General features: G+C 37.0%; 1 protein-coding gene across 16 annotated transcripts in view; it reads left to right on the top strand.

Annotated features, from left to right (window-relative positions):
* The window catches only part of Stau2 (staufen double-stranded RNA binding protein 2), a 316,438-nt gene that overhangs the window by 103,110 nt on the left and 193,886 nt on the right, over positions 1-19,442 (top strand). For all 16 annotated transcript variants that reach the window (XR_012446346.1, XM_074068728.1, XM_074068727.1 and 13 more), the window contains 4 exons: positions 2,218-2,377; positions 4,048-4,155; positions 5,906-6,118; positions 19,247-19,384. Coding sequence is in view for 15 of the 16 variants with exons in the window: in XM_074068728.1 (XP_073924829.1) it covers positions 2,218-2,377; positions 4,048-4,155; positions 5,906-6,118; positions 19,247-19,384 (619 nt within the window). In the remaining variant the exon portion in view is untranslated. The remainder of the gene's footprint in view (positions 1-2,217; positions 2,378-4,047; positions 4,156-5,905; positions 6,119-19,246; positions 19,385-19,442) is intronic.

Raw genomic sequence — 19,442 nt, 5'->3', positions numbered from 1 at the left:
TCCCTTAACTCTAGCCAGATGGGCCTCCTTTGACTTACTTGAACATAAGCGGCACTGTCCTGCCTCAGGACCTTTGTATTTGGTGTCCTCTCTGCCTAACGTGCTGTCCCAGATGCCTGCACAGTTTGCTCCCTCACTTATTTCAGGTCTGTATATAGTCATTTTTGAAGTGACACTTGACTTGGTCACCCCGTCTTACTCTATCTCATCTAACTCACCTCCCTGAAAGTTATTACATGTTTCTCTAACATATTAGATACTTTGCATATTTACTCATTAACTGTCTCCCCCACTATAATGTGTGTTTTCTTCGTTGGCCTAGTCCCCTGTCATATAGAAACTACTTCATAAATTTTAACTGTTGGATTAATAGATTGTTGTTGATCTTCCTAGCTTTCCTCCTTCATTTCCTCTAGATTTGTTCTTTTTTCTCTCACTCTCTCTTTATGCCCTCATATCTGCATTTTTGCAGTTTTCTAGTCATACTTTGTTATTTCAGTTTCATTCAACACAGCTCTGTTCACCAGCTAGTCATCAGAAAAATGCAAATCGAAACCACACTGGCATACTATCTGACCCCAATAAAAATGACTGTTATCAAAATGTCAGTAACAGTGCCCAAGGATGCAGAGAAAGGGGAATTCTCATGCACTCTTGGTGGAAAACAGTATGGAGTTTCCTCAAAAGACTGTCTAGCTGTACCATTCTTCAGAATGTAAACAAAGGAATTGAGATTAGTATGTTGAAGGGGTGTTTGCACTTGCATATTTATTGCAACACTATTCACAGTCGCCAGGATTTGAAATCAACTTGGGAGTTCGTTGATGGATGAATGGATAAAGAAAATGTGGTGTAAACTGGGAATGGGAGTGTATGTCTCTAACCCCAGCTTCTTGGGAGGTAGAGATAGCATTATCATGATCTGAGGTCAGTCCAGGCAAATGTTGGTGAGACTGTATCTCAAAAACAAGCAGGAGGTAGTAGTGCATGCCTGTAATCCCAGCTACTTGTGAGGTAGAGGTAGGAGGATTGAAGTCTGAGGCTGCCTTAGGCAAAAAGTGTGAGACATTGTTTGAAAAAAAAAAAAAAGCCCACCGCAAAAGGGCTGGTACAATTACCATAAGTACCACCAGAAAACAAAACAAAAGCTAGTATAGATACACAATGGAATATTATTCAGCCAGAAAAAAATGAAATTCATATATATATATACCATATATATATATATATATATGGTATATAAACATATGTGGAAGCTAAAAAATTAATCTCAGAGAAGTATAGAGGATAGAATAGTGGCTAGAGTGTTGGGGAGGGGGTATTGAAGAGAGAGGATGGGGTACAGTTGGCTATAAGGAGTAACTTCTAATATCCTTTCTAACACAGTAAGGTAACTATGGTTGAAAACAGCTGAATATTTTTTCAAATAGAGAGCATTTTGGATATTCCCACCACAAAAAATAATACTTGTATGAGGTGATGTATATTCCAATTACCCTAATCTAAGCATTGCACATTGTGTACATATATTGTAACGTCACACCGTACTCCATAAATATGTGCAGTTATTATGTGCAAATTAAAGATAAAAATATATTTTAAAAGAATTGGTATAAATTTCTTACTTTTTTTTTTCTTGCGGTACTGGGGTTTGAACTTAGAGGTTTGCCCTTCTGAGGAGGCAAGTACTCTACCTTGAGCCACACCTCTGCACATCTTACTGTTTCTTACATTGATTGTGATCTCTTGGTTTCCTTGCATCATGCTAAGTCCATCTCTCTGTCTCCACATTTCTGATTAAAACTCTCTTCTGTGAAAAGCACAGTAATGTGCATGTTGTCTCCTAGATGGGTTCAGTTGTCACCAACTTCTGTAGTAGCTCCCTGTCCTTAGCACCAGACCATTCTGTTCTTTCCTATCAAATCTGACTGAAAATTCACCAGGAAATCATCTCTGATACAATGAAATAATTCTTACTGTATTTGTTCATGTTTATTGTCATATTCTATATATGGTTTTCGTGGAGGTCAATATACACTATTGTCTGTAGATATATTCATATTTTATCTTATAAATGCATTCATCAGTTGAAATTTTAGGGTTAGTAAGAGTATATACTATAAGATATAATTGGTAAGTTTTAAAGTGAAACATAAATTATTGTAAAATGTTTTATTGAGCCCACATTAATGTAATGCTTTTGTTTTCTTATTTTAGGTATCATTGCCCAATGCCTAAAATCTTTTATGTTCAGCTGACTGTAGGAAATAATGAATTTTTTGGTGAAGGAAAGACTCGACAAGCTGCAAGACACAATGCTGCAATGAAAGCTCTGCAAGCACTGCAGAATGAACCTCTTCCAGAAAAATCTGCTCAGGTGCATAACTGCTGCATGTGACATTCTCTTTCTTATACTTTTCTAGTGAGATTATTTGCCAGGCAAATGGGTACATTATGTAAATAAAAGAAGTAATCTGTCTGCTAGGGAAGAATACTAGAGTGGTATCTGCTAAGGTTTGCTTCTCAGACTACCTGTTACTACTCTAGTCTCACATGTCCCTGCCGGAGTGACTTTATGTTTTAGAATTTTGGTTCGTCTCTGAAGTTTACTTCCCAAGCATCTCAGGATCTGAGGATGAAAAATAATACTCATTTGCCTTGTATTCAGTGCTATGCTTATTGAACATCGATTACATTATGGTAACCTGGAATCAAGGAATTTAAAGTGGAAGAGATCTTCATGGATTTTTGAATCCATTGCATTTTATAAATGCGACTATTGAGGCTATTCTTGAGTAATTTCAGCCATTCTTGTGGTTTCAGCTCGTTTCTTCATTGACCTAAAAATAGAAGAATGTCTCTCTTAGGCTGTCTATTAGATCCTTCTGCTTAGTTATTTCAAACCCTACAGTTTAATCTCTACAATTACCCTTTCTCCAAACGTGCTGGCCTTCCTTCTTTAAGATTTGTTTGAATGGCAGACTTAGGTGTTTTTCTTCTGGTACATTTTCATTGTAACTTTTTTTTTTTGCTGGTACTAAGGATTTAACTGAGGGCCTCACATTTGCCAAACAGGTGCTCTGCTGCTTGAGCCATGCCTCCAGGGCTTTTTTGCTTTATTTTTTGGGTAGGGTCTTGTGGGGCTAGCCTCAGATTTGCATCCTCCTTTATAAAGCCTCCTGCATAACTGGGATGACAGGCATGTACCACCACACCCAATTTATTGATTGAGATGGGGTCTTAATGACTTTTTGCCTGTGCTGACCTCCCAATCTGTCTCCTGAGTGATCAGGATTAGAGGTGTGAGCCTCCATTCCCAGCTTGATATGATCCATAAGTATTTATCTGTTTTTTTTTTTTCTGTTTTTTAGTTAGATCATAAACTTCTTGACAGCAGGAATTCTGTTTCTTTATCTCTATCACTAATACTCAGACCTTGCTCAGCACAGATGAGGCCATGAAGAAGTATTTTTTAAATAAGGCAGTGAGTGAATTGGTGCCCATGCCAGACTCGGAGCACAAGTATTGTTGTTTGCATCCTGTTTTCTTTCTGTAACTTAGGCTTCACAGGTGTTAGAACTCCAGTGGAGAAATTCTGTGGAAGCCAGGTGGGGGTGGTGGGGCTGGGTAGAAATCTCTAAAATAAGGGAATTTAGGACTGGTAGCATGGCTCAAGTGGTAGAGCTCCTGGCTACCAAGCATGTGGCCCTCAGTACCGCCACACAAATAAATAAATAAATAAATAAATAAAAATAAGTAAATAAAGGGAGAATTGCGTCTAGGGCTGTAGGATAACTCATAGTAGTATTTGGTTGTGTAGATTTCCAAACTCAACACTAAAAGCTTCTACTTCAAGTGAAAAACTAAAAACCAGATAAAAGGCTTGGCAGCAAAGTCCTTCACTACTGTGATTCCTTGAGACTCTGCTGGATGTAGTCTGTGCTCTACTGTTTCTTACTGTGTTTTAGCTAGGTCTTCTTAATTGTGGAATATGTGTAAAACTTACTGCAAAGTCAGGATTCAATGTTGTCCCTTTTTGTGATTTAGAATGGTGAATCAGGAAAAGAAATGGATGATGACAAAGATGCAAATAAATCTGAGATCAGCTTAGTGTTTGAAATTGCTCTGAAGCGAAATATGCCTGTCAGTTTTGAGGTATGTGCTTGTACAAATTCACTATCATGAAATGATATGGGCCCTGGTGAAAATAGAAATTATTATAACACAGATTCCTGTTTTTCTCTGTCCTTTCTTTATTAAGCCATTTTTATATATGATATTTCAATTTTCATCATAAGATTTATATTTTGGATAGGAAAGTACCTTACAGGATTGAGTGGAGTGTTTTTGATTTGTTGTTTTAAATAAGGTAAAATATTAATTAATACTAATTTGACCCTATTTAATTCAATTTACTATTCAAGTTTCTATTCAGTTGATATTCAAGTTAATATTTAGTGATATTATGTTCATGTCCAATTCATTTTAATTGCGTGGAGGCCAAAATATGTTTAGCCTTTTTTTTTTTGGTGCGGGGGAAGTGCTGAGGATTGTACCTAGTGTGCTAAGCACATGCTGTACCACTAAGCTGCCTCTCCTGTCCCCCAAATATGTTTAACCCAAACTAACAAATCACTAAGAAGGAATGAAGCAGCTCTCTACAAGTAAATAAATTTGCCACAAATACATTTATAAAATTGTATGAAATTTAAAAGGTAATTATTAAAATAACATCCCCTACCAAGAGGTCACTAATTTTGCAGCTCGCGTCTGGAAGTGGGCAAAAACCAGGAAATAAGCCCAAATAGTGTGGAGAATCCTCCTTTCAAAATGCATAGCACTCTCCTAATAGGGGCTCCCACATTGTACTTGTTGGAAGGGTCATTGGATGAGATGCTGTTTGCTTTCTTCTTGGGCGTAATTCTAACAAGTCGGATTGTAACACTCAGTTGTAAACCAAATAGATCTCTTCTATAGGTCAGAAGTTTGAAGGAGACTGAAGTTTTGAGTATTCAGGGTTTGGAAGGTACCTTTCCTCCAAACTGGCGTAGTTTTAAAACTAAGGGCAGATTAAACAGGGATTAGGAACATTCATAGCTGTAAGATTCATAATTCTAGGTATTTTTATGGCATATCAACATACTTTTTTAAGATCATGTTACATACATTAGTATCTCTTTGCAGTCTTTGAGGTCTCTAGCAACATGAAGTTAATTTTCACTCATCACATATTTTTGAGAGGCTTACACATCAGGGCTCTTCCCAGGTTACAAAGTATATAAGACATTGTTCTTGCCCTTTGCAAACTTACCCTGATAGGAGAATATCAGGGGTGTACACAATTATATAAAAATTATCACTCTAGATGGCTTGTTTAGTATGGTACCTAATCTAATATGGTATATTTTGTGTTGTTAGCTTTGTGTTCTGTAGGACATGGGCAAACCATAATTAGAATTGTCTGTTTTGTTTTATTTATTTATTTATTTATTTACTTACTTGCTTACTTACTAGTAAAGCTGGGGAGTTTATTAAGATACAAAAGTGTAAGGTGGGAGAGTAGAGCACCCATGGTTGGGAGTGGGGTCCTAAGATTGGGTTCCCCTGAATTGTCTGTTTAAAAATAAGTTAATTTTGATTATGAATTAAATCTGTTTGCTTAAAGTTCTTTCCTTTCACCTTTAATTCATTAAGCATCAGAAGTGTCATATATGAACACGCATGATGCCATACTTTCATAATAGCTTTCTTACAGAAATTTCATAATTTTGGCATAGTTCTTTATGAAGAACTATCATAATCAAATAATGAATTTGATTATGATAAGAATATTAAGAAAGATTCATGTTGTAAGAGCTCATCTTAAGTGTCTGCATGTTACTTAATATGTACTTGTATTTAATAGGTTATTAAGGAAAGTGGACCACCACATATGAAAAGCTTTGTTACTCGGGTGTCAGTGGGAGAGTTCTCTGCGGAAGGAGAAGGAAATAGCAAAAAACTGTCTAAGAAGCGTGCTGCAACCACCGTCTTACAGGAGCTTAAAAAACTTCCACCTCTTCCTGTGGTGGAGAAACCAAAACTGTTTTTTAAAAAACGCCCTAAAACAATAGTAAAGGTGAGCATATGCTTGTGAACGTCAGTCCGTTTTATTAAGTAAGTACAATCGCATGCTACATAACCACATTTTGTCAACAGTAGACTGCAAGTAACATGGTGGTCCCATAGACCCTAACGGAGCAAAAGAATTCCAATTGTCTAATATTTTTACTGTACTTTTCTGTGTTTAGATATGTCTAAATATACAAATACCATTGTGTTATAGTTGCCTTCAGTATTTCGTAAGTAACATGCTGAACAGGTTTGTAGCCTAGGAGCAGTAGTTACACCACATAGCCTAGGTGTGTAGGAGGCCACACCATCTGGGTTTGTGTAAAGTAGGTACACTGTACATTTGCACAAGGAAATCATGTAATGACACATTTCCCAGAGCATTATCTCTTTTGTAAAGTGACATGTGACCTAAGTGTAGTGGCCATAGATACAAGTTCTTCTTAAGGTAAATTTCTTAACATACAGGATACAACATAGGACTATAAATTAATAACAATTCTGTTTTGCTTTTTTCAACAAAAACAATGTTTTAAGCAAAACAAAATGTATCTGTATTTGTTCATCAAAATAATAATACCTTAGACATTTATAGTTTTTTATGGTCTATTCATGTCTCCTTTAGCATAATTCTCATCATGACCATGTAAGGTAGATAGTACTATCTCTCATTTTACAAATAAAGTTTTACAAAACATGCCCAAAGAATTTGTTTGTTTTTTCTCAACTGTTATGTGGAACAGACTGGCCTGCTCTGATCTCTAATCCAATGTTTTCAACTATAATAACACTGCTATATAGTTAACTTCTTAGAATATCATAAATGGTGACAGGATGCAGAGTACTAATCATATGGAGAATGTTAACAAAAATGACAGTAGTGGCGGGGAGAAGTTACAAAGCACACTCTGTGCCAGACGTCGTCTGTGTGTTTTCCCTCATTCAGTCCTCATAGCAGCACTGTGAGGTTGAGGTGCTATTCAGTTTCCATTCCTTTAGGCATATATACCATGCCAAGAAAGAATATAGAGACATGGTTTCCGAAGGTGTTGTAACTATTTCTTTTATTGGATCATATTTTATTTACATTAAAAAGAAAAATGGTGAAGGTTAGAATAGATGGAATCATTTAGTATAGGACAGTGCGCCTGAATGCTCAGTGTGTATAGTATGAGTGGAGCTAGAGTTCTGTGTGTCTAGAGAAAGCCTTAAATTGCTAGCATTTCAGTTCAGTCTCATTTGTTTAGCAGACTTCCGATTGGGCTCTGTGAATCAAGAACTATAGATATGAAATATGTTTAATCCTTGATGAATTTCTTTGGCACACTTGAGATGTTAGTATAGGTTTTATATCTTTGTACCTTTGCTTGCTTTTCTAATATATACACACAAATGGATAATTACATAAATACTCAATTCTTTTTAATGAATAATGACATTATTTCACTTAGAAGATGTAGGTTCTACATTCCCTGAAATAACTTTCTATGTTGTATGCAAAATAGACTGAAAATAAATGGCAGGTAGCTCAGCTCATCCTTAGGTATAGTTGTTCTAGAGAAGACTGGCATCCATTCATGTGCTCTGACTGTACAGTCAGGGCACAGGACATGACTGTTAAGAGTCAATTTTTTTTTGTAGTGTGAATTCCTGTGGCCTGATCAAATTACCTGTTCGAATCATATATGTGTTCATTTGTAAAGTGGGACTAATAATTATACTTGCTTTATCTTGCTTTATAAGATTATTGTAAATCTTATTGAAGCAGTGCACAGAATGCATTAGTATTTATTACTGTTTATTATTAGTTAAGTAATAGTTTCTCAATAAAACTTAACTATTGGTATTGTGTCTAATACTGTCTGTTCACATTTTATATGTATGGGAGTGTATCCATGATATTTTTTTAAATGTTGTAATATATTATAAAATTTATAGCTTTTCTATGATGTAAGAATAGCACCGTATATCAAAACAGCAGCATAAAACTGGTCATAATAACTTCCAGCTAATCTATTTAACTCAATCCAATCTTTTAAAAAAATTTTTTTATTGTTGTGCTGGGTGGGGGTACATTATGGTAGTTACAGAAGTTCTTACAGTATATCAAATATATCATACTTGAATTACCCTCTCCATCATTCTCCTTTATCCCCATCCCCCCATTCCTGGAACGGTTTCAACAGTATCATTTTTCCATTTACACACATGTGTACACAGTATTTGTAATATTCAGTACAATCTTAATAAATTAAGAATAGCTCCTAGGCTGAAAAGAGATCCCTACATTTCTAAAATAGGATATAAATTTATTATTTTAACTATAGCTGTTAAAAATAAGATTGTTTAAATGTTATCTCCCAGAAGTAAGGAACAAGAGAAGCATTTTGAATTCTCAAAATTATTTGCTACTGCTTCTCACATACTAGCATATTCTCATGGAGCTTCCTTCTGTCCATCATTCAGATCTCAGCTTAATCATGACTTCTTCAGGGAAGCCTTCCTTGATCCTCCCCCACTCCCAGACTTAGTTACCCCCCTGCATTTTTTCTTATATACATCACACTTGGAATTACTTGTGCTGTGTCTGTCTTATGTAAAATTTGTCGATATCCTCTGAAATGGATGGCTCTTTTGAGAAATAATGTGTATATAATGAGTTAGAATCTGTATAGTTTTTAGTAGAATCATACCTTAAACTAGTAAATGAATCAGTTTGGAATGGTATCTTGATTTTTATTCTTTTCACTTCTTTGTTTGTCTTACACATCTAGAGTGTACAGTTCCTTACGTTCAATAGAAGCAGAAAAAATATCTGTAATGAGTTGGCTTGATTTTATTTAAAATACAACTATCACACGGGCTCATGATCCTCTTAATCATTCTGTGATGTAGCTGTCATCACCATTTGTGCTTGAAAACTTATCCAACTTACAGCATTCAGATTCCAGACCCGGTTATGTCTGCCTTCAGTGACCACTTGAAACTGGTTCATTTGTAAACTCCTTTTAGATATTAATATTTACTTTATGGATTTATGCTTTTGACATGTAAAACTTTCCTGATGATGTCTTTGGGTTTTTATCCTGTTCTTTATTATAGTTCTCTTCTACAAGATTAAGACTTAAAAAAAGGCTTTCCAGTGTTGGAAATAAGATTCCTTCCTTTTCTCCTTCCCTCCCTCCCCTAGGGATTGAACCCATTTCTGCCTGTGTGCTAGGCAAGTGCTCTACCACTTAAGCCACACTCCTGACCCTCAGATAAATGTTCTGGATGCAGTTTGTATATGACTGATATGCAAGGAATAACTTAATTGTCAAGGGTGCTAGTAGTTAATTTCAGTCAAAGAAAAAAACAAAACCATTCTCAGTGTTTTTAGAATTTCATCCTCTTCTAAATTTGATTTATGCATCTGGTTCTTTGTCCATATCAACAATAAATTTCTTTGAACCTCAAAAACATTCCTAGTAGAGAGTCAGATTTAACAGGAATAACAATAATATTCCATTGGAAACATTTTAACATCTTTATGTGCTGGGTATACTACTAGTGCTAGACTGATAGCTTCTCTTTGGTTTTCCATTGGGATCTCAAGCTTAGACTTATTAATTGTCACCTATATTGGTCTTTTCCCATCATCTCTTCTTCACTCCCTATGTAATTTAATTTTTATATGTGAATAAAAGGAGAAAACACCATTGTATCAAAAGCTTAAAGTGTCCTTTGCTCCCTCCTCTCTCTTTACTTAGCCATTGCAATAGTGAAGTTTTCATTCAGTGTTTTTCCTCTTACTCTTTCCCTGGGCTGTTCTAATTTCTAGGGGTTCAACTAAGTTTTTAGGTAGGTGATTCCTATCCTCTGCTCTATGTTATATTACACATCATTTCTTAATAACTCAGAGGTACCTCAAACTCATACTCCCTCTGAACTGCTTTTTCCTCCAGCATCCCTTATCTTAGTGGCTAGCACCACAGTGCATCTGCTGACATCAAAAGCTGGGAGTCATTTATAACTTTGCCCCTACACCTTATATACAATAAACCATCACGTCCTATTGACTGTCACCTAAATATTTCTTCAGCCATTTCTTTCCATCTTTTATGCCATACTTTTGGTCCAACTCACAATAATCTTTCACCTGAACTCCTACAGTAAGATTTTAGCTGACCTTCCTGTGAGTATTCTTGACACCAAATGGTCTTTTTAAAAGTGTGACCTGTGTGGTCATGCCTTGCCTCTGATTAAAGCCTTTAGTAGTTTGCCATTACTCTTTGGAAAAAGTCCAAAATCTTGAACACAGTTTAGAAGATCCCCGAAGGATTTGACCTGGGGGCTGTACCTGCAGTTCCAGGCTGAACAACCAAGAATGTGCATGCCAGCAATTATCAGGACGAGCTAAAGCTACACAGAGGCTCTTGGGAAGAGGGAGAAAGGAAAGGGTACCGAGCAGGGAAGAGGATTGACATATGCTACATGTATACGTATGAAACTCACCAAACTATGGAAAGGGGAAGGGGGAATTGGAATATAATGGAGGGGAAAGACTTGTTCCACGTACAGTGTATGCATGTATGGAATTATCACAATGAAACCCCCTCATTAATGCATGCTAATTCAAAATTAAAATTGAAAAGAATTGTACGGAGGCTCTTACATAGTAATAGTATCAGCATATATGGTCTGTAGCATAGTGATCAGCTTTGGTCCCATTACCTATTTAAGAATAAATTTTCAGAGGTGAAAAATATCTGGAGAAAATTCACATGCAGAAAGAATAGTTGATTTCTGAAGGAGTTTTGTTTCTAAGTCATTACACATGCAAAAACTACATATAAACTTCTGCATGAATTGAGTTGCCTGCTAATTAAATGTAAGTAAGACCTGCTTGACTTTGTGGACTTTTCCCTGTAAGGCTGAAGTTTTCTGTATGCCCCTCTTCACATCCTCTTGCCATCCCCTGTAGACTTTCATTTCCTAGCTTACAGTTTTTCTACTTTTTTTTTTTTTTTTTTAAGAATTGGTATTTGGAGCATTGGCTCAACTACTGTAATCCCAGCTACTCAGGAGGCAGAGATTGGGAAGACCAAAGTTCAAGGCTAGTCCAGGCAAAAAGTTAGTGAGACCCCTTCTTAATAAATAAATTGGGTGTGGTGGAGTATGCCTGTTACCCCAGCTATGCAGGAGGCATATATAGGAGGGTCACAGTCTTAGGCCAGCTGGGTAAAAACAGGGGAACTTATCTGAAAAATAACCTAAAGCAAAAAGGTCTAGAGGTGTGGCTGAAGTGCTAAGGTGCTAAGGCCCTAAGTTCAAACCCCAGTAACACCCGTACTCACAAAATATTTGATTAGCTTTTAAAATAGATTTATGGAAGTAGTAGTATATATTTAAAGTGCACGATTTGATCGGTTTTTATTTATGCATATGTCTACAAAATCATGGCCACAATCATGATAATGAGCCCATTTAGCACACTGTCCCCATGCTCCTTAGTAATCCTTTACCTGTGTTTTGCCTGGCTTCTTTTTCTTAACTGTAATTGCTTTGAGATTTATCCACACTGTGTTATGTCTGAATTTTTGGTTCTGATGCCTGACTAGTACATGATTTCATTGTGTAGGTGCACTACCTATTGTTTATCCATTCCTGCTGGTTGGTATTCGGTGTGTTTCTAGTTTCTGGCTGTTCCACATAAAGCTTCTATGAATGCTTGTGTATATATCTTTTTATGAGCCTGTGCTTTCATCTCTTGTGTTTAAATGCTTCAAAGTAGAAGAGCTTAGTGTATATTCAACTGTGTTATTTTTTCTTTTTCTTTTTTGTCCTTGCAGAAGCACTCTACCACTGAGCTGCATCCTCAGCTCTTATATTCACTTATTTGACACACTGCCAATTATTGTTCAAAGCAGTGGTGGCTGTCCCATTTTACATTGTTATCAGCTGTGTGTGACAATTCCAGTTGTTCTGCATCCTTGGAAACAGTATATACTATCAGTCTTTAAAATCTCAGATGTTCAAACACATTCTATGTTAGTAATCTCATTTTGGTTGTAATTTATATTTTCTCAGTGACTAATGATACCAAGATTTAAAAAATGTGTTTGATGGCATATAAGACTTGATAAAGTATAGGCTTGTTAAAAAGTCTATTCAAATCTTTTGCCTACTTAAAAACTTTTGGTTGTTCATTTAAAATAGTAGTAAATGCATTTTTGAGTTTTGAGAAGTTTGGTTCAAGTTTTTTTTATTTTTTTATTTTTTATTATTCATATGTGCATACAATGCTTGAGTCATTTCACCCCCCTGCCCCCACCCCCTCCCTTACCACCCACCCCTCCCCTCCCTCTCCCCCACCCCCTTGATACCCGGCAGAAACTATTTTGCCCTTATCTCTAATTTTGTTGAAGAGAGAGTATAAGCAATAATAGGAAGGAACAAGGGATTTTGCTGGTTGAGATAAGGACAGCTATACAGGGAGTTGACTCACATTAATTTCCTATGCATGTGTGTTACCTTCTAGGTCAATTCTTCTTGATCTAACCTTTTCTGTAGTTCCTGGTCCCCTTCTCCTATTTATTGGTTTCAGTTGCTTTAAGGTATCTGCTTCAGTTTCTCTGCGTTGAGGGCAACAAATGCTAGCTAATTTTTTACGTGTCTTACCTATCCTTATATCTCTCTTGTGGGCTCTTGCTTTTATCTTGTGATCAAAGTCAATCCCCTTGATGTGTTTGCCCTTGATCTAATGTCCGCATATGAGGGAGAACATATGATTTTTAGTCTTTTGGGTCAGGCTAACCTCACTCAGAATGATGTTCTCCAGTTCCATCCATTTACCAGTGAACAATAACATTTCGTTCTTCTTCATGGCTGCATAAAATTCCATTGTGTATAGATACCACATTTTCTTAATCCATTCGTCAGTGGTGGGGCATCTTGGCTGTTTCCATAACTTGGCTATTGTGAATAGTGCTGTAATAAATATGGGTGTGCAGGTGCCTCTGGAGTGACCTGTGTCACAGTCTTTTGGGTATATCCCCAAGAGTGGTATTGCTGGATCAAATGGTAGATCAATGTTTAGCTTTTTAAGTAGCCTCCAAATTTTTTTCCAGAGTGGTTGTACTAGTTTACATTCCCACCAACAGTGTAAGAGGGTTCCTTTTTCCCCGAAACCTTGCCAACACCTGTTGTTAGTGGTATTGGTAATGATGCCTGTTCTAACAGGGGTGAGGTGGAATCTTAGTGTGGTTTTAATTTGCATTTCCTTTATTGCTAGAGATGGTGAGCATTTTTTCATGTGTTTTTTGGCCATTTGAATTTCTTCTTTTGAGAAACTTCTGTTTAGTTCACTTGCCCATTTCTTTATTGGTTCATTAGTTTTGGGAGAATTTAGTTTTTTAAGTTCCCTATATATTCTGGTTATCAGTCCTTTGTCTGATGTGTAGCTGGCAAATATTTTCTCCCATTCTGTGGGTATTCTTTTCAGTTTAGAGACCATTTCTTTTGTTGAGCAGAAGCTTTTTAGTTTTATGAAGTCCCATTTATCTATGCTATCTCTTAGTTGTTGTGCTGCTGGGGTTTCATTGAGAAAGTTCTTACCTATACCTACTAACTCCAGAGTATTTCCTACTCTTTCCTGTATCAACTTTAGAGTTTGTGGTCTGATATTAAGATCCTTGATCCATTTTGAGTTAATATTAGTATAGGGTGATAGACATGGATCTAGTTTCAGTTTTTTGCAGACTGCTAACCAGTTTTCCCAGCAGTTTTTGTTGAACAGGCTGCTTTTTCTCCATCGTATATATTTAGCACCTTTGTCAAAGACAAGGTGGGTTTAGTTGTGTGGCTTCATATCTGGGTCCTCTGTTCTGTTCCACTGGTCTTCATGTCTGTTTTTGTGCCAGTACCATGCTGTTTTTATTGTTACTGGTTTGTAATATAGTTGGACATTGGGTGCATATAGGTTGATAATTGTTATTTCCTTTTGTCTATTTCCCCTTTATTAGTAGGGAATGTCCTTTATCTCGTTTGATGAATGTAGGTTTGAAGTCTACTTTGTCAGAGATAAGTATTGCTACTCCTGCCTGTTTTCGGGGGCCATTGCCTTGGTAAATCTTCTTCCAGCCTTTCATCCTAAGCCTATGCTTATTTCTGTCGGTGAGATGGGTCTTTTGTAAGCAACGAATTGTTGGATCTTCCTTTTTAATCCATTTCATCAAACAATCCATTTTGATGGGTGAATTAAGTCCGTTAACATTAAGTGTTAGTATTGATAGGTATGTGGTGATTCCTGTCATTTAGTTGTCTTAGTTCTTAGAAGGTTTGATTGTGTGTACCTAAAGTTACTCTCTACTTTCTTGCTTTTTCTTTTCCTGTAGTTTGGTGCTACCTGCCCTTTTATGGTTATGTTGGGTTTCACTTTCTGTGTGCAGAATCCCTTGAAGAATCTTTTGTAGTGGTGGCTTTGTGGTCACATATTGTTTTAGTTTCTGCTTATCATGGAAGACTTTTATTCCTCCATCTACTTTGAATGATAGTTTTGCTGGGTAGAGTAACCTGGGGTTGAAGTTATTTTCATTCAGTGCCTGGAAGATCTCTCCCCACGCTCTTCTTGCTTTTTATGTTTCTGTTGAGAAGTCTGCTGTGATTTTGATGGGTTTACCTTTGCATGTTACTTGTTTTTTCTCTCTTACAGCCTTCAATATTCTTTCCCTAGTTTCGAACTTGTTGTTTTAATGATGATATGTCGTAGGGTAGTTCTATTTTGATCTGGTCTGTTTGGTGTCCTGGAGGCCTCTTGCATCTGTATGGGAATATCTTTCTCTAGATTTGGGAAATTTTCCATTATTATTTTGTTGAATATATTATGCATTCCCTTTGCTTGCACCTCTTCTTCTTCGATGCCCATGATTCTCAAGTTTAGTCTTTTTGATGGAGTCGGTGAGTTCTTACATTTTCTTTTCACAGGTCTTGAGTTGTTTAATTAATAGTTCTTCGGTTTTTCCTTTAACTACCGTTTCATCTTCGAGTTATGGGATTCTGTCTTCTGTTTGTTCTATTCTGCTGGAATGGCCTTCCGTTTTGTTTTGCAATTCTGTTTCATTCTTTTTTCTGAGGTTTTCCATATCCTGGGTCGTTTCCTCTTTCATGTTGTCTACTTTTGTCCTGAGTTCATTTATCTCTTTATTAATCGTGTTGTCTGTTTCACTTTGGTGTTTATATAGTGCTTCTATGGTTTCCTTTATTTCTTCTTTTGCTTTTTCAAATTCTCTTTTTTGTTTTCTTGGAATTTCTTGAGTGTCTCCTGTACATTTTGGTTAACCATATCCAGTATCATCTCTATGAAATTCTCATTGAGTACCTGTAGTATGTCTTCTTTTATATTATTCTTGTGGGCCTCATTGGGTTCTTTGGCATAGTTTATCTTCATTTTTTTGGCGTCTGGATCTGAGTATCTGTTTTCTTCATTTCCCTCTGGTTCCTGTACTAATTTTTTGCTGTGGGGAAACTGGTTTCCTTGTTTTTTCTGTCTTCCCGTCATTGCCCTCGGTGTTGTTATTGTCCCTGTACTGTGTGTGGTTAAGTATTTTCTGGCTTGTAATAATAGCACTAGTGATATTTAGAATGGATAGGTGAAAGGAGATGGAAAGCAAAGAAATTAAAGGAAAAGGGAAAAAACGAAGTAGAAAAAAAACAAAACAAACAAACAAAAAAAGTTTCAAAGATAAAAACAGGGAGAGACAGTGTACTAATCAACCATAAGCTGAAAAGGCATTAAGGTGACAGAGGATTGAAAATAAAAAATAAAAAGAATAAAAATAAGAATAAAAATAAAAAATAAGTCAATGAAAAAAATATATAAAAAAAATCTCCAAGTTCAAATGCAATAAAGTTTCAGTCTTCATAATTTTGGTGTTCATCCCTCAGCCTCCAATCCTGGAGATGGTGCCTCAGTTGTTGTTCTGTAGTTGTCTCATCAAAGGGGAAAAATAAAATAGAACAAAACCGCAGAAAGCAAAAAAAAGAAAAAAGAAAAAACCCCACAAAGTGTCCCAAATTCAAATGCAACACAGTTCTAGTAAGTTTTTTGGCATGCAGGTGTAGTTCGGTTGTTTTCTCTTCAAAGGTAGGGAAAGAGAAAAAAAAAAAAAGTCTGGAGACAGTTCTGTGAATGGCTATCTGCAGCTGTGGCTAGCCTGCCTGCTGCTGTTGGCCTGCTGTAGCTGGAGGCGTTATTTATGCTGATCTCTGGGGTGAGCTTAGCACTCACCTGGCCCTGCAGGCTTTGTTTACTCAGAGTTCTCTTGTGCATGAGCCGCTGCTACAAGCTTTCTCCTTTCCAAGCACACTGGGGGAGGTGACACTGCACCTGCTTTCTCAGGCCTACTTGTTTATTTACAGTTCACCTGGGAAGTGGGTCTTCCCCTCTGCTCCTGTGGAGTTTTCCTCCCACCGCTGCTTTTTTAAGTTTTCCTGTTCCTGGTTGCTGGGCGTGCGTAGCTGCTCCTGCCCTCTCTGGCATCCAGGTCCGGCTTGTTTATTTACAGTTCTTTGAGGGATTCCCCCCTCCCCCTTTGGCGCTCAGGGCTCCCCACCCTCTTTGCAACGTGTCTTTATTGTTCTTACTGCTTATTACTCAGTTTCTCTTTTTTCCCTGGGTGGGGGTTGGTCTGTCCAGGGGGCTATGCTGTTCTGGCTCAGGGTCGTCTGTGGGAGTACTGGGTACCGCTTAGCTCACCTTGTGGTCCGTGTCTTCCCAAGCCATCTCGGAGCGGTAGTCTGGGGGCCTGGGGGCCCTCCTGATTTCTCCATTCAACGTGAAGTGAGATGCTCTGCGCAGGCTGTAGGTCTGGAGAGGTCAAAGTTTTGCCTGTTCTTGGTGGCCTTGCTTGCAATGTGTGTCTCCAGCGTCTCTCCAAGATTTCATTTTAGGAGGCATGCTTTCTGCTTCCTCCCTCTAGCCACCATCTTGGAATCCCCCTGGTTCAAGTTCTTTATCATATATGTGGTTTGCAAGTCTGTGACATGTCTTTTTCTAGAATAAAAGTTGTTAATTTTAAAGATGTCCAATTTATAAAATGTGATTTTGGTTTTGTTTCTAAGAAAATACATCTTTTAGAAATTACATTTGGGCATTTTGGACATTTGATTTAATTATGTTTGTAAATAGTATGTATATATTGAACTTTTTTTTTCTTTTTGTCTTTGAATACCCAATTGTCCTAGCATCACTGGTTGAAAGCACTACTTTTTCTTTCATTCTTTGTTTTTTTCTTTTGGTGGTACTGGGGTTTGAACTCATTGCCTTATGCTTGCTAGGCAGGTAGGTGCTATATCACTTGAGCCACTCTGCCAGCCTTTTGCACGTGAGTGCATATATGTGTATGTTGTGGTTTTTTGCTATAGGGTCTCAGGAATGATTTACCTTGAACTGCATTCCTCCTAATCTCTGCCTCCCAAGTAGCTAGGATTACAGGTGTGAAACACCAGCACCTGGCAAGACTACCTTTTCTGTACTGAAATGCTTTTGAACCTTTCTTGAAAATCAATTGATCCTATCTGTTTGTGTATCTGTCTGTATCTATCATCTGTCTGGTATAGATCTATTTCTGGATGCTATTCTCTTTCACTGATTTCTTTGCTCTCTTTATACCAATACTATGCATACTGTCTTGAGTACTATAGTTTTGTAATCTTGTAAACAGGTAGTTTTAGTCCTCTTAACTTTTTTATTTTTTTCAAAGTTGTTTTAGTTATTTGTGCTTAACTGCTTGTCAATTATTAGAAAAAAGTCTGCTGGGAAATGGATTGAGATTAAAATACATTGGTAGTTTTAGAAGAATTGACATCTTAACAACATTGAATCTTCTCATCCATGAACATGGCAGGTCTTCTGTTTATTTAGATTTTTTTAAAGTTTGTTAGTGTATTGCAGTTTTGTGGGCTGTGCATAAATTATACCACGTGTATTATTTAGGGTATTTACTTGTTTTTATCTTACCGTTATTTTTCTGAAATTCATCTTGATGCATGTATCAATGCTTAATTCATTTTCATTGCTATATACCATCCCATTATATGAACATGCCATAGCTTATTCTTTTATTGGTGAGCATTTACGTTAATCATTTTTGTTTGTTTTGCTATTGCAGATAATGCAGCTGTGGATATTTGTGTACATATGAGCTAGTACATAGGCTACAAGGGCAGTAAGATGTACCATTGTAGATTTTACTGGTCATTGCTAAGGTGTTTGCAGGTTTATACTGCTCCCAGTACTTTTTCTTTTTTGACTTTTGAAACAGGGTTTTGCTGTGCAGTCCAGGCTGACCTCAAACTTAGGATCCTCCTACCTCAACCTCTTGAGTGCTCTTGTGCCACCATACCCAGCTTTATTCTCAGGTTTTTTGTTTGTTTTGAGGTGTGTGTCAGGGGGAGTGCAATATTGGGGATTGAACCCAGAGTCCCATGCTTGCTAGGCAAGTGTTTTGCCACTTGAGCTACACTTCCAGCCCCATCAGTGTTTTTAAATAAGAGTTTCTGGCCAAGGATGAATGGCATGTGCCTATGGTCTCAGCTGCTTGGAGGCTGAGGCAGGAGGACTGTTTTAGTCCAGGAGTTCAAGGTCAGTCTGGGCAATAGCAAAGCTCTGAGTCAAAAAAAAAAAAAAAGAAGCTTCTGTGTCTACCTATTCTTACCAGTTGGGGCTGTTAGACTTAATTTTTTGCTAAAGTGGTGTGGGTAAAACAGAATCTCACTGTGGTTTTAGTTTCAATACTAGATGTGTCTTTTTTTAGTTATATGTGTTACAAATATCCCAGTTCTTGACTTAGCTTCTCATGTTCTTTTGGTGTTTTTTGATACACATAAATTGTGAGGCACCTCTGCTGTACTGAGGAGTATACTCAGTTTTTTAAAGCATAGTTCACCTAACTTACATGTAACACCTATCACCCTAAATCCTTAGAAGCCTTAGTTACAGGTCCATTTTATAATTTTCCTTTCCAAATCTTCATGAATGACTTACTTATCACAGTTTTTGGGTATGGAGGTGGAGGGGAGAACTACCCTTGCTTTAACGATTCTGTGTTAAGTTACTCAAACATATTTTGAAACTTTTTCTTAAATTATCTTTTAGGCTGGACCAGAATATGGCCAAGGAATGAACCCCATTAGCCGGCTGGCTCAAATTCAACAAGCCAAAAAAGAAAAGGAGCCAGATTATGTTTTGCTTTCAGAAAGAGGAATGCCTCGGCGCCGAGAATTTGTGATGCAGGTATTTCTAAGCTTTATGTTAAAAGTTTCTAAAACTATTGAAAAGATTTGTAAATTCA

Source organism: Castor canadensis, chromosome 3 (genome assembly GCF_047511655.1).
Source record: "Castor canadensis chromosome 3, mCasCan1.hap1v2, whole genome shotgun sequence".
Classification (NCBI taxonomy): Eukaryota; Metazoa; Chordata; class Mammalia; order Rodentia; family Castoridae; genus Castor; species Castor canadensis.
This window is presented reverse-complemented; position numbering and strand designations above follow the sequence as displayed.